This window comes from Spodoptera frugiperda, chromosome 12 (genome assembly GCF_023101765.2).
Source record: "Spodoptera frugiperda isolate SF20-4 chromosome 12, AGI-APGP_CSIRO_Sfru_2.0, whole genome shotgun sequence".
NCBI lineage: Eukaryota > Metazoa > Arthropoda > Insecta > Lepidoptera > Noctuidae > Spodoptera > Spodoptera frugiperda.
Window position 1 is genome coordinate 11842733 of NC_064223.1, and position 14722 is coordinate 11857454.

General features: G+C 37.4%; 1 protein-coding gene across 2 annotated transcripts in view; it reads left to right on the forward strand.

The window, feature by feature from the left end:
- The first annotated feature begins 13 nt into the window (after positions 1-13).
- LOC118262207 (adenylyl cyclase 78C) overlaps positions 14-14722 on the forward strand; it is a 23600-nt gene continuing 8891 nt past the window's right edge. Inside the window, exons 1-19 of one of the 2 annotated variants that reach the window (XM_035573381.2) lie at positions 14-493; positions 1670-1757; positions 2201-2293; positions 2613-2652; positions 3019-3168; positions 3643-3851; positions 4635-4830; positions 5080-5217; positions 5617-5696; positions 6259-6417; positions 7134-7270; positions 7923-8084; positions 8480-8627; positions 9504-9560; positions 9673-9863; positions 10218-10406; positions 11238-11350; positions 11967-12138; positions 13150-13387. In XM_035573381.2, coding sequence (XP_035429274.2) covers positions 1698-1757; positions 2201-2293; positions 2613-2652; positions 3019-3168; positions 3643-3851; positions 4635-4830; positions 5080-5217; positions 5617-5696; positions 6259-6417; positions 7134-7270; positions 7923-8084; positions 8480-8627; positions 9504-9560; positions 9673-9863; positions 10218-10406; positions 11238-11350; positions 11967-12138; positions 13150-13387 — 2532 coding nt within the window. In that variant the 5' untranslated portion in view covers positions 14-493; positions 1670-1697. Of the gene's footprint in view, positions 494-1119; positions 1395-1669; positions 1758-2200; positions 2294-2612; positions 2653-3018; positions 3169-3642; positions 3852-4634; positions 4831-5079; positions 5218-5616; positions 5697-6258; positions 6418-7133; positions 7271-7922; positions 8085-8479; positions 8628-9503; positions 9561-9672; positions 9864-10217; positions 10407-11237; positions 11351-11966; positions 12139-13149; positions 13388-14722 lie in introns of those variants that run through there. The other variant, XM_050697775.1, reaches the window with a different exon arrangement.

Genomic DNA, 14722 nt, shown 5'->3' on the forward strand with positions numbered 1-14722 from the left:
CACCAGTTAGTATAACACTAACCTAGCTAAGGATTGCTAGTGTTAAAAAATTACATTAATTTTATGTTATTCTATTTTCCGGGCATTTTGTTTAAGAACTTAGTATTATTTGGTAAAATTTTTCATAGAGTGTAGTGAAATTTATTTATTAATACTACAAAATACTACGATCATTACAGGATCATCTAATTCAATAGTGTATTGTCATTTTTTAACCTTAGACTAAATTAAGTAACAAAAATTCTCGCTTCACAGTAACACTTACAACTAAACATATACTAAATAGTTACGTATTTTATTTTTTAAATTATCTTACCCTTATCGTGAGACAATGTGTTTTCTATATTCTTGTCTTATATACGAGAAGTTAAACCAGTTCTAAATTCAGTTACTATAAAGGTTGTGTTATTTGGAAGTCCAATCCAGTCGTGTCCCGGTGGTTTAAGACGCCCACTTCTCATACATGAAAGTGCGGGTTCGAACCCTTCCAACGGTAAGTACCAATGTGACTTTCTCCGAGTTATATGTACTTTCTAAGATGATATAGACATCAGTGACAAACGGTAACGAAAAAATTCTAATAATTTCAAATTATAAGTTTGTAATCGCCAATCCACATTGAACAAGCGCGGTGATTAATGCTCAATCTTCTCCGTGTGAGAAGAGGCCTTTGGTCAGCTGTGGCCACTTATAGGCTTATGATGTTTCTTCAAAATAGCACTATTTTGAATCCTAACAACAATTTACAAACTGAGGCTTTCAATTCCCACCATTTTAACAATGAAAATAATGTTTGAGGAAGTAACTTTATTGAATTTTTTTACATTATTATAAAAAAATACGTGTTTTAAAATAATATAAAATTGATTTTTCATTGACTTTCCGTTAAACACTTACTTAGATCGATCCAGCTGTTTTGGATTCAGTGCCGATTTTTTCAATCATCAGATACAGTATAGTATTCATAGAATAAAATTGACCTCAGACAGGCTGCTAAGAATTCAAAATTATTCCTTCAATAAACTTATCTGGCGTTAGCAAAATATTTGGCCCTAAGAAAAGTTATCAAATTCTAGGGCTAAAAATCCAAATATCGAAACTTCTTCTAAAAATGAATCTTAAGATCAAAACAATAAGGATCTTAATTAATTAAATTAAGTCATTATTCAAAAAATCCAAGAGGTTACATTATAAATAAGCTTTATCCTCATACTCATAATTTGTTGTTTTGTACAATTTCATTTACATTACAAAACCATTACTTGTTTCGTACTATTAATTATTGTCTCTGTAGCACTATTAATATAAACTACATATAGTGTGGTCTTGTTTAATAACCTAACTATTATTACTTGTTTCCTTTCCTTAATACTTACTGTTTTAAACAGATATAGGTAGGTACTGTACAATTTGTGTTTTAGTCAAATAGCCAAAGCGTATTTATTGTTAAATTTATATACATTTGAATTTGTGTTCGCTTGTCATTTCTCCCTTTTATAATTTTCAAGATATTTTTTTATATTCTCAGTTCTCCTAAAATCATACCTATTTAGTTTTAAGAGTACGGTATTAAATACGTGTTTCTTTAGACATCGAAACTGCTTCTTTTCTTTCATTATTTTTTATAAGTACATAAGTATCTTATAATTGCAACATTTTTCCTTAATAGTGCGTTAGAAGAACATTGGTCGTCAGAAATGCCTCAACTTCGGTACTACAGAGGTTTATATTGTCCAGCAATTACAAGCAAATTCGAGGTAAGTTTCATTTTTGATATGCTTATTCAATCTTTATATGAATATTACGAAACAATGTTTAAGTATTTTTAATAATAATCAGTAGCTATGTTATTTTGATACCTATTGATGTTCTGAAATCTAAATGCATCGTCACGCCTTTTATAGCCGAAGAGGTAGAGAGAGGTGCACATAACGGCACGTAATGCCTCTGCACAATCTACACTCGCTTTTCACCATTTGTGTTATAAGTCCCATGTAATAGAGGGTGAGCCTATTGCCATATACCGGGCACAATTCCAGCCTCCGTTATACTACTGAATTTTTTTCGAAAACCCAAAAAAAGCACTTTGTCCGACCCGGATATCGAACCCGAGACCCCTTGTCCGGCAGTGGCACTTGCAACCACTCGACCAACGAGGCAGTCTTACATAAATCTAAATCTAAACTAAATATTGATTTAGAAAGATGCAGTGGAACTCCTGTACCAGAGATATTCCCGAAGACAAAGGCAGAAGCCCCTTATCGTGGTCAACCTCGTTGACTTGGCGCTAAAAGTAAGTAAAAATTTCACCAAATGAAGTCATGGACTCTTTTGTATACAAGAATGCAAAAGTGCCCATGACTCCTTTTGCAAGCCTAATAAGGCTTTATTGGAACACCATTGTGATAACAATGGTGTTCCAATATATAAGGTGTTCTAAAAGTATCTGCCACGGCTTTAATGGGACATAGTGTTGTGTTTGAAGATTACAATAGTGAAGAAATTTCGTTAATTCAATTTGAGAAATAAAAAGTTATATAAACATTATATTATTAACTCTACTCTTTTTTTAAAAAAGTAAAGGTTGTTAATGGAGGGATTTTGTATTACAGATCGGACTGGTGCTCATATATGCCGTAACAGCCGACGGTGGTAAGAATTTGATTACCAACTACTTATCTATTAGCAAAAAAAAACATTAAAAATCGAGTTCACAATTCAAATTATTATCAAGGTCCCTGGTCTACCCGGAAAACCAACCCAAGCGAGACATAATAAACAAAACCTTCAAACTCTTCTTTTTACTGTTCTGATAACGCTTTTATCCTTTTTTCTGCATATCTCCTGATACTAACGCTAAAGTTATCTCCTGACTGATGCTACAGATTGCTATTATTTGTAGATTGTAAAATGTCTACCTACTATCCGAATTTAGTTCCTTTACACATGATGACCTTACGATGTTAGATATTTTTCTTATAAATAAGCAATAAACTTTAAAAATGTGTATTTTGACAGGTTGGCCTCCGAGTCCCCAACAAATCGTATGGACGCTTACTTTCGTGTTTTTAAACATGTTTGTTTGTCTGCTGTGCGTGTGGCGCACTCTAGCGCATAACCACCTGCACTGGGTGGCAGCCGCGACTTGGATACTGCTCATAGTTCAAGGTATGCCACTTGAAATATTTTTTATTTATGAATTGTGGGGAACGTCTCATGGTTGTGGTATCATCTGATGTTAAGCGATCAATGCCACCCATGGACACCCGCAACACCAGAAGAGTTACAGGCACGTTTCTGACCTTTTAAAAAGGAATATGCTCTTTTCTTGAAGGTCCTTTATTCATCTATTCCTTGTCTCATGGATTGCTTCTTAAAATGCGGAAACAAATTCTTCTGCACTAAAGTGGGTGGGTTGGTAAAAGCAATTGTTTTAATCTAAACATTTTTATGGTTATAAATTGTCGATGGATCTTTTCCACAGCTTTATTAGATCTTGATTAGATTCAACATCTATCCTTAGCTTTTGTCGTCGAGGCAAGTTTCAATAATTCATTCCAAAATTGAGACATCAGGAAATGAACCACTCAAAGCAAATAGTCAACGATTACATTCTTACTTTACACCTCTCTGTTTTTACAGGTCTAAGCAAGCAAGGTATTGGCTTCGACGAGACCCAATACCAAGTATGGTACATGCTGTTGGTAGGGTTCGTGCCATACGCCATATTTCCACTCTCACTAAGCTGGTGTATCGCCCTCGGAGCCCTCACCTTCCTGTCCCACTTAATGGCTACCATTGTCAACATACATGAGAATATTAAGCCGACTGGAATTACTTTTAACACAAATGTAAGTTTTTTATGGAATAAGCCGATAAACGAGCTGACGGATCACCTGATAGTAAGCAATCGCTGCCGCCCTTGGGTATTTCAAACACCAGAGTACATGTACGTTGCTGGCGTTTTGGGTAGTAAGTTATAATTAGAACCAAAAATAGAAGCATTAAGGAATTTGAGTTAGAATATTAGGTATTTTATTGCTCAACAAACAAGGAAGATTTGAAAATAATTCCGTAACAAACAGTCTGTGGTGTTCCGAGAACAAAATTTTGTATTATTTCCTCATTTATTTTTACTTATGTTATTGGGTAACACATTCGTGATAACGGGTCCCAAATGTCCTCATTCGGTTTAAGAAAAGTTCCTAATATAAAAATCTTCTACTCTGAACGTACCGGTCTACCGATAGCATGGATAGTGATTGCAAATAGTATGTTGAATAAATCAGTAGGTAAACAGCGGTCTGTGTACCTCCTAATTAAGGCAACATTTTTCTGGGTCCTATTCTTATTCTTAAGCAATATGAATCACCACTAAACTGTCACTTAACTAAAAGGCGCTTAGTGTCCCACACAAACCACATTCTTGTACGGGTAGGAGTCACTTATTATAACAAACACTCCCTCCCGCCTCACCCAAGGTGGCAGAAGTCTTTGGATGAAATAAAGAAGAAAAAATGATGTCACTTATAAATTGGTGAAAACAAAAAATACGTTAAGTGTCTACCTACCTATATCTTAGCTTAAAGGTTTGTATAAGATGTAAAAATGGACATTAATATTTTTGCTCACAGCATAGATACGGCTGCGCCATTCGTCTGCTAGCAGGCAATGCGCTACTCCACGCTGCCGTTAACTTCGCAGGCTTGTATACCAAGTCTTTCGTGGACTGTGAACAGAGAAAAATATTCTCGGAGACTTGCAAGTCAAAGGCGGCATACGAAAAGACCAGAAAGGAGAGCGACCGACTATGGAATCTCATACAAAGCGGTGAGATTTTATTAGAAAACCAAGCTAGCCAGAATTTTCTTTATCGTAGATGGACTAAATAAAATCATGTATAGACTGCAGATTTCATTATAGAAACATTTGCGCTGCACTTACTCTGTAAATTATTTTAAAAAACCAATAAAATCACCTCCTTTTTCTATATATTTATTTAAAACTAAAATTTCAATTCTGAGTCCCGACCGTTAGTCGTCACGAATTAATTTCTATGTGTTAATAACTTTATTGCAGTAATACCAGGGTCTTTGGCGCAAAAAATCAGCACACACTTGTGTAGGCGGGCTGGAGACGTCCAGGAGATACTGGACATTGTAACGTACAAAAGTCTTGAAGTATCTCTTATGTTTGCAGACATCAAGGGATTCACAGGTAAGCATAATGCGAGAGAAGCTTAGAGACTTTCACTCGCAAATGTCTATAGATACTAGAGTGAAATTCTTCACGGCTTTCGATTTATCATCATCATGTCAGCCACAAGACTTCCACTACTGGGGCCTTAGTCTGCTATTAAAATTGTATCAGAATGGTCGACCATTGTTTGGTGCGGGAGGGACGGAGCTATGTAAGTTGTATATCCCTTCCCTCTTGCACTGCTCAGTGATCGACCATTCTGACACGATTGTAATAGCAGACTATGGCCCCTGGTCGTATCGTAAGCCTCGCTTTACCTAATAACTATTAAACCTATCAAACATAAGTTCAGATAGAAAATCTACTAATTGAATCTTTATAAAATATAATATGGGTACACATGTCTTACATTTACAGAACTTTCGAGCAAGTGCAGCGCTCAAGAATTGGTGGAATTACTCAACGACTTATTCGCTCGCTTCGATAAACTAGCTTCAGTAAGATATATTCTGATCATTCTATCTTACCAGAGGATAAATAAACTTTCCTACAATAAATACCACCATATATAAATACACTTAACTTGATAAATATGTAGTTGGCTCAAAAGAAACAGATTAGAAGAATGAAAAATTTATTATTATATTTTTCGGCTTACTCACGTAACTATTAGACGAGGAACTCGACTAGAGTCAAGCTATACTAGAGGCTCATATTCAAGAGCATTATTCCACGAATTCCGCAACCCAAGATGCGGTGACGGTCGCGATCCTACTCATAACAAAAACATTATAATTAATTTAATTTGTTTCATGAAAGTTATAATATAAAGAATGAAACCTGTGCAGTCAACTATTAAAATAAACTAACTAGGAAACATCCGCAAAATTTGAAAAATGGATATTATTAAAGTTACTTGCTTAGTAGGTAAGATACCTAAATATTTTCACAAGGATATAACACGGAGTTGATAAAATAGAGGCAAACAGGGTAATTATAATTAATATATATTCTCTTCTATTTCTTCTTCTTATTTTCATTTCTATGTTATATGCACAGGAGAACCACTGCCTCCGTATAAAACTACTAGGAGACTGCTACTTCTGTGTGAGTGGATTACTGGATCAACGAGAAGATCACGCGCACTGCTGCGTCAACATGGGACTGCACATGATCAGGGTCATCCGCGAAGTAAGAAGAGAGAAGAAACATTTGGCGGTGAATACTCGTATTGTCCTTTTACACATTTTGTCCTCTCACATCACATCTACAGCCTATAAGTTCTCAACTGCCCACTGCTACGCAAAGGCCTCTATCACACGAAAAAGGTTTGAGCAATAATCACCACGCTTGCTCAATGCCCGTTGGCGATTTCAGATTTATATTTAGAAAATATAAGCCCGGATTTCCTCACGATGTTGTCCTTCACCGTTTGTCAGTGGTGTCTAAATACCTCCAGGTCACCACAACGCATTTTGTCCTTTATCCTACTTTAATAAGATTATTCTCTTCTATTCAACTATCAAACAATTCTATTTGGATAAACCTTCCCAAATCTAATCCACGTAGGTTCTACCCATCGTTCATAAATAATAGAGGGTTTTTAACTTTAAAATAACAAATATATTTTATTTTTGTTTATATATATTTTTTTTAAATGGGCTTATATTAAAGAAAACAAAAATATACACACACTAGGATTTTCTCCTGTGTCGTGGGTGCGTTTACAAACATACAAGTTCACATGCACATGACATTCAGACCCGAAACAACATTTTGTGGATCACACAAAGAGTTGCTTCGTGCGGAAATCGAACCCTCTACACGTTGCGCGGCAGCTGTTACCCAGCTATAGCGCCAACCGTGGAGTCAATATTATTTCAGGTCTCCAAAAATTCTCGTTGTAATATAAATAAATGTTTTTGTATCTGCAGGTGGACTTAAACATGCGCATCGGGATCCACAGCGGTACAGTGCTGTGCGGGGTGTTTGGCCAGTTGAAATGGCAGCTCGACTTGTGGTCCCGGGACGTCACCATCGCTAACCGCATTGAGAGCAGTGGACTGCCCGGGTAAGCCTTGGTCCTAATGTAAATACACTGACCAATGAGGTAACCAACAAGACGTTATGGCTGATTTATACAGGGTCAGTAACTTACTACAAATTGGAGGCAAGTCAGTGCTGACCCAAAAAAAAACCCTGTGTAAACTGATTTGAAGTCAGTACAGTGGCTTGAAGTCAGCGCTGACTTGAATATTTGGACACGAATATTTTAAAGTCAGTTGGCGCCCCCCGCCAACTGACTTGTCTACTAACCCCGTGTAAATCAGCCATTAACGAGCTTAACAGTCGCCAACAAAATTGAGCCATTCATTTTTGTGATTCATTTTGGCTATGATCGCGTCGAGATGCTCATTTATACTGTGTTCAATAAAAATTACACCTTTTTTTTTGAGGGGTAAAATCATTCAATGACTTCTCCCGCCTTGGGTGAGGCGAGAGGGAGTGTCAGACTCTTACTGCCTAAACACCACGCTTTCCTTCTCCTGCTTTGAGCCGGAGGCCGCTAACCTGTTACGTTGTCCGCAGCTCCGGATCTTACGTTATGCTCGATAAAAAGAAATCATAACAAATGCCAAACTGCAACTAATTGCCAAAATCATCACTAGCGACATCTAGTCTAAACGTCAAGCATTTAAGAAATATTTTGTTTTATTTCACAGTCGTGTGCACATTTCTTCTTCTACATACGAATGCCTTGACGGGGCTTTTGTGGTGGAGCCTGGAGAGGGGGGCACGAGGGATGCCTACCTCCAAGAGTTCCATCCCGTTACTTACTTCATTGATAGCACGGAAATACCTTACGTAAAAAGATCAAGCACAAGGTAAACCAAATATTAAAATATCTACTTTCTAATTTCCACTATTATTAAAATAAGAAATTACCTATATGCATACCTCAGTTAGTATATGGGGTGACTGTTAATTAGTGACCGATATTTAAACACGTGATTGTGGTCATGATTACAAGTAACTTTCCCAAAGAAACTTTTTTTGTATACTCATTAGTTTTATTTTTATCACAATAACAAAACAACAAAATTTCATTAGCATGCGCGCGTAAAGTTTCAAAATACCTACTAGTCTTCCAATAACGCGGGCGCCCCGCTGCTAATAGCTGATCATCATCATCAGCTGATCAAGATCGCGCATGCGAAATTTTGTTGTTTTGACTGTTCAACTTCCAAATGAACTTACAGTAATAATTTATCATCATCAGAGATTCAAGTGAATGGGTTAAAGTAGACCAAACACAGTTGTCCGCTGTACCCATACCACCAAGTATGGGTACAGCGGAAGGTATTGCACGACCCGAGCGCCACTCAGCTACGGAAAAAGATTGGAAGCCTGAAATGCCATTTGAAAACGTAAGTTACTTTTACTCTCTTATACATAACTAGCAAACCCGGCGAACTCCGTTTCGCCGCCAATGATTTTCCCTGTTTTCCTGCATTTTTCTTGATTTTTTCCTGAAATTTCTTTGCTATAAACCTCACGCAGCCCGAGACCTTTCCAACGAATGCAGAACCGTGGAAATCGGTTCGTGCGATCTGGAGTTATAGCGTCAGGAAGGAAAACACGACTTATTTTTATATTATAGATATACTAACTACTTCCGCGCGGTTTCACCCGCTCTGCTCGACTCCTATAGCGCGATGTTTTATATCCTATAGCCTTCCTCGATAAATGGACTATCCAACACAAAAAGAATTATTCAAATCGGACCAGTTGTTCCGGAGATTAACGCTTTCAAACAAACTCTTCAGCTTTAAAATATTAGTAAGTATAGATAGAAAATTTCTATCTATACTAATATAGATATAATTAGAATTTATTTCTAATACAAATAAATTTGCATTTTGCTCTTTATGCTAATAGTATATGAAAATTGAACACTCTTTACAAATACGGCATTGCAACAGTGCCGCATGTTCGTATCTTTTTTAGATAACCTACAAACACAAAATATATTTGTTATGTCAAATGGTTTTAATGAGCTCTATTCTACAAATCAAGCCTCGTAATGATATGGTCATCAAGATTAAAAGAGGTGTACCAAATATAACATCGATCTGTCATTACGACGGGACTTAAAATTCTAATTATTTTTGACCCAAACAAACAAGCGGGAAAGCTAATTAAAACCGTTTAAAAAACAGAAGAACATTTATTAATTTATTTTTAATATAGAATGTTTCAATGGAAATATACATAATAAACTACTTATTACATTTTTGTTACAGTATTACTATGTTAAAAGTGAGGACGTTCACGACGCACCACTCAACATTGAAATTGAGGTAAACTAAGCTTTTTATGGTATAAGCTTTAAACAGAGAGGAGTGGAAGGAGGGTAGGGAGGCCTCTTAAAAATTGAACTAGAAATTTGAACCAGACTTATACTATGTTCAGGATGAAGATATGATCCGCCGCTTAATCGACGCTTGTGCGAAGTATATGCACACCTGGTCACTCCGGTTCAAGGAACACGCAATGGAATCCAGCTTCAGAAACCTGGACCGCGAGACTTTCAAGTCAAACGTCTTGAGCTGCATGGTCCAATGGCTGTTTATGGTAGCAGTACAGACTCTTGCGCACTATAAGTAAGTGTTGAATTAGTTTATTTTATTTGATTGACCTACGACGTAGGCCATACTCATTGCCATTTTGCATAATTCTAAACTCTTTGCTACTACTGAAAATTCCTTGCTTTTTTTTAACCGTTTCCCCACACTGGGATTGACTGTGTCATGGGTGCGTTTACTAACATACAAATTCAAATACACATGACATCCAGACCCGAAACAACTATTAGTGGATCACACAGAGTTGCTCTGTACGGGAAACGAAACCGCTAAATATTACATGGCTGCCCAGTTACCGCACCAACCCTGCAATCTTTTTACTTCACGACCAACTCTTCTGGCTGTATTACCAAATCGATAATATTTTCACAGCTGTACAAACCTGGTGATAGTATTGACAGTGATGACGGTTCCCCTAGCACTCTGCTTCACCCTGGTGATGATGCAAGAGTTCCCTCGAAGCCATCGCCAGCTGTTCAAGTTCTCCGTTATGATTAACAAGACTCGCATTCTGAGGGTCATGCACATCTGCTTCATAATCTTTGTCATGACATTGTCGAGGTAAGTGAAACGTATTTAGAACTTTGGTTTCTATTGTGACACGTAAAATAGTAGCTTTGTTTAGCTTCACTAGAGGACTGACCGACAGACAGACGTTATTAATATTATTATATTTGCTTTGACATTCAAAAGTGCCTTTCTGGTCTAATTGAAATAAATAATTTTGACTTTTGACTTTTTTTGACTTTTTGCGAGTTCTAATAGATAGGTACACGCTCCAAAGTGCAACTCTTATTTAGTAGAATACGCAGTGGGTAGCGTGGCTTGGCAGGGTAGAAACATACAAAAATTAGTTTGGGAGCTCCCTTTTTTTCTTTTCTTTTTTTTTTGAGGGGAAAATTCATTTAGTCTCTTTTCCTGCCCTGTCTCTCAAGCCTCAAAAACGGCACTTATCGCTGCTATGACAGCGAGCCCATATTTGGGCCTTATAATGACGTTAATTTTTTTCCTTGGGAGGCCTTTGTTCAGCAGTGATCTTTCGGCTGATGATGATGATGATGAATTTTCTCTAAAGTTTCTGCCAACTTTTGAACGCATGCTTCACGTGAAAATAAAGGAATTGATTATTTGAACTTTTGTAAATTTGAAACGAAATAAAGATTGGGAAGATTTTACTTTTTGCTTACGCACGTTAGATGGGCCCGTAGCCTGGGCCCCGTATAATTGGTACGACAAATACGGAGCTAGGGAAAGCCCCAGAGAATAAGCAACATTCAGTGGTTACTCTAATCCAATCAATGCAATTTACCACATTGGTCGTAGAAATGTAAGATGGTTAATCACAATCGTAGGTACTAAGACAATTGTATTCCTATACCTATTCCTTTGCAGCACTGTTAAGCTATACATCTGTCCATCAGCTCCACACAATGTCTCAACAAACACTTCGAATGTTCTGATGTCGCATATTACAAATACCACGGTGACTGATGCCATTGACTCAGGTAACACTACCCTTTTTTTACGAAGATTTTCTCCATTAAGGTTTTTTTAACCAGATATGTGCTATGTAGGTATGCTTCGAAGATGTAATAACTAAGCTGTGAAACTATGTGACCGTTTCCATGTAATAACTAAGCTGTGAAACTATGTGACCGTTTCCACTGATACTAAGCTATGTAGCTGTGCGAGTAAGATGTGCTATGAAGATGCGCTACCGCGAAGTGGCTGTGCGAGGAAGGTGCGCAGCTTGAGTATGCGATGTATCGATAGTACGAAAGCCGTCCATAGCATATATCCATTCCATCAGTGCTAAGCCTATGTGTACAAATGAATATGATTGGTAGACGCCAAACGCATCCACGCAACGTAGCATAGCGCATAGCACATCTCAGGTGGAAAAGCACTCTTACATGTCGTAGGGTGCGATCCGTGCGATTGAATACTAATACATTCACATCACCTATTACTTCATTAATTTAGTCCACAACCAGTACATCCATTTGTAGATCACGAATACGGAAACTTATCAAAATTCCGTACAGTCTACAGAAACGGTTTTTGTTCTGTAGTTGCAATAATAAAGGGGCTCGGTAATGAATTCTGTGACATCGTCTCCAGGTGTATGTGATAACCCGGAGTACGTGGTGTACACGTGGGTGCTGTGCCTGGTGGCGCTGACATCGGTCCTCAGGCTGTACTTCCTCATCAAGACGCTAATGGCCACCATCGCTGTCATTATTTACTGCGCCCTGTTTATTCAATACTATCTGTATTATCAGAGCAAAGAAATGTAAGTCTTCATTTTTTTTATCTTTGACTAGCTACGTCCGCACGGTTTCACCCGCTCTGTTTGGCTCCTATTGGTCATAGCGTGATGTTATATAGCCTATAGCCTTCCTCGATAAATGTGCTATCCAACACAAAAAGAATTATTCAAATCAGACCAGTAGTTCCTGAGATTAGCGCGTTCAAACAAACAAACAAACAAACAAACAATCAAACAAACAAAGTCTTTAGCTTTATAATATAGATATAGATAGAAGATAGAAGAAGATAGATTATAATATGTATAGATAGATAAGTCTACGTTTGGCCATCAACCCGCTTATTGCAAGGACGGCAAAGCTAAGATGTGGCCGAAGATGGAGCACACAGACTTAGAGAGTACCTACTTACTCTGACCTTGAAAAGACTCGGGCTGTATTTCTCAGGAAAAATAGAAGATTGATGTTTTAAAAACAATTGTGACACACTCCTCTTAATGTTTAAAACAGCAGTTAAGTACCTTACACTACGAGAAACGTTAAGCCGTAGCTATTTAACTATTTATAAATACCTACCAAAGGATTTTATGTGCCGGTACCGGTGGCATATTTAATTAATTATTTTATCTTCTTGTCATTCAGAACCATGCAAACGCTAAATTACGAACAATTGCACCAAAAACTGGTCTAGTTCCAAAAACAACGCAACACAACACAACGTCACGCCTTTTATCCCCGAAAGGGTTGGCAGAGGTGCACGGCACGTAATGCCGCTATACAATTTACACCCAATTTTCACCATTTGTGTTATAAGTCCCATGTAATAGGGGGTGAGCCTATTGCCATATAGTGGACGCAATCCCAGACTCCGGGCTACACTTCGAAATTTTCAAAAAAATGAAAAATCTCCAACTGTACTTTGCCCGACCCGGGAATCGAACCCGAGACCCCTAATATGGTAGTCGCACTTGCGACCACTTGACCAACGAGGCGGTCATAATTTTTTCCTAAAAATTAATATAGCATTAATCTTTCAGGCTATTGTTACCTGCTCAGATGTTAGTTCTAATGTGGGGCATATGCTTCTTAGTGATGGTAATAACCCACACACGATTGATGGAAGTAACAGCACGGCTCGATTTTCTTTGGAAGCGCCAATTGGCAGTCGACCTGTCCCGCATGGAGTCAGTTCAGCGCATGAACAAACAGCTACTCGCACATATACTGCCCGATCATGTGATTGATCACTTTGTTAGTAAGGACTGGCGACCTGATGTAAGTTTCATTAATTTATTTCTTTTAAAAGAAAATAACTTTTTTTATTTATGTTGTTAAGCCTTTTATCCCCGAAGGGAGAGCACATTGTGACAAATTTTACCCTGTATCCTACCCTAGATGACTAATGTTTATTTTAATGTCTGTCATGTACCTACATTCAGTCAGGACGTCAAGGACTTGGGCTTAATTATTGACAGCACATTGAGCTGGCGTGCACAAGTTGCTAGTGTTTGCCAGAAAGTTACTGGGTCATTGAGGGCGCTGTATCGTTTGAAGAATTTCCTTCCATCCTCCGTAAAGGCACTGCTGGTGCAGAGCTTGATTTTCCCTATTATTGATTACGCTGATGTCTGTTACTACGACCTGAATGCAGATCTGCTCAATAAACTAGACCGACTTCTAAATAACTGCATTCGATTTGTTTTCAACTTACGTAAATATGATCATGTTTCTGCACATAGACTGCAACTAAAGTGGCTGCCCATACGCTTGCGCAGGCAGCAGAGGGCATTAACCACTTTATTCTCTTACCTTATCTCTCCTTCTTCACCTAATTATCTTGCTTCTTACTTCCAATATTCTTGCGCCAACCACACTAAATTTCTTCGTTCGTCTCAAAGTAGACACCTTCAGTGTGTCTCTCATCGCACTGACTTCCTTCACTCTTCTTTTTTCATTCAAGCTGTTCTTCTGTGGAATGCGCTCCCCAAGGAGATCAGAGTGGCAAAAAATCGCAGTTCCTTTAAATTTAAAGTCCGCGAGCATATAATGAAAGATTGGCAGACTCAAGACAATTGAGGAAATTGAGGAAACTTATTTCTCCATTATGTGTATGTATATGTATGTAATGTGTATTACATGTATTGTATGTATTGTATGTATTATATATGTATATATATGTATTGCATATTGTATTGTATTCTTATATTATTATGTATTGTACATTGTATTTTTATATGTATTCTTTTGTGCCTGTGTTTTGGCTTCGCATCGATCCGCTTCATTTCTCTGCACTACCCTATGGTTGACTGTAAGAGAATGCCTTAAGGCATTAAGTCCGCCATTCACTGGATTTGTGATGAAGAAATAAATAAATAAATAAATAAATATTTTAAAACATTAGACGCATTTTTTTATTTTCTTACGGAAACAAATACTTTCGATGATATATCGATTTGAAATATCGAGTGACGTCACTTCTAGGTACATTTTATACCTACGTACAAATGACGACCTTATATCTTATATGAATAAATAAAAAAATAGATACGTGTCTAATATTAATTATCATGTTATCGGCTTACTCATGTAACGTTTTGACGAAGAACTCGA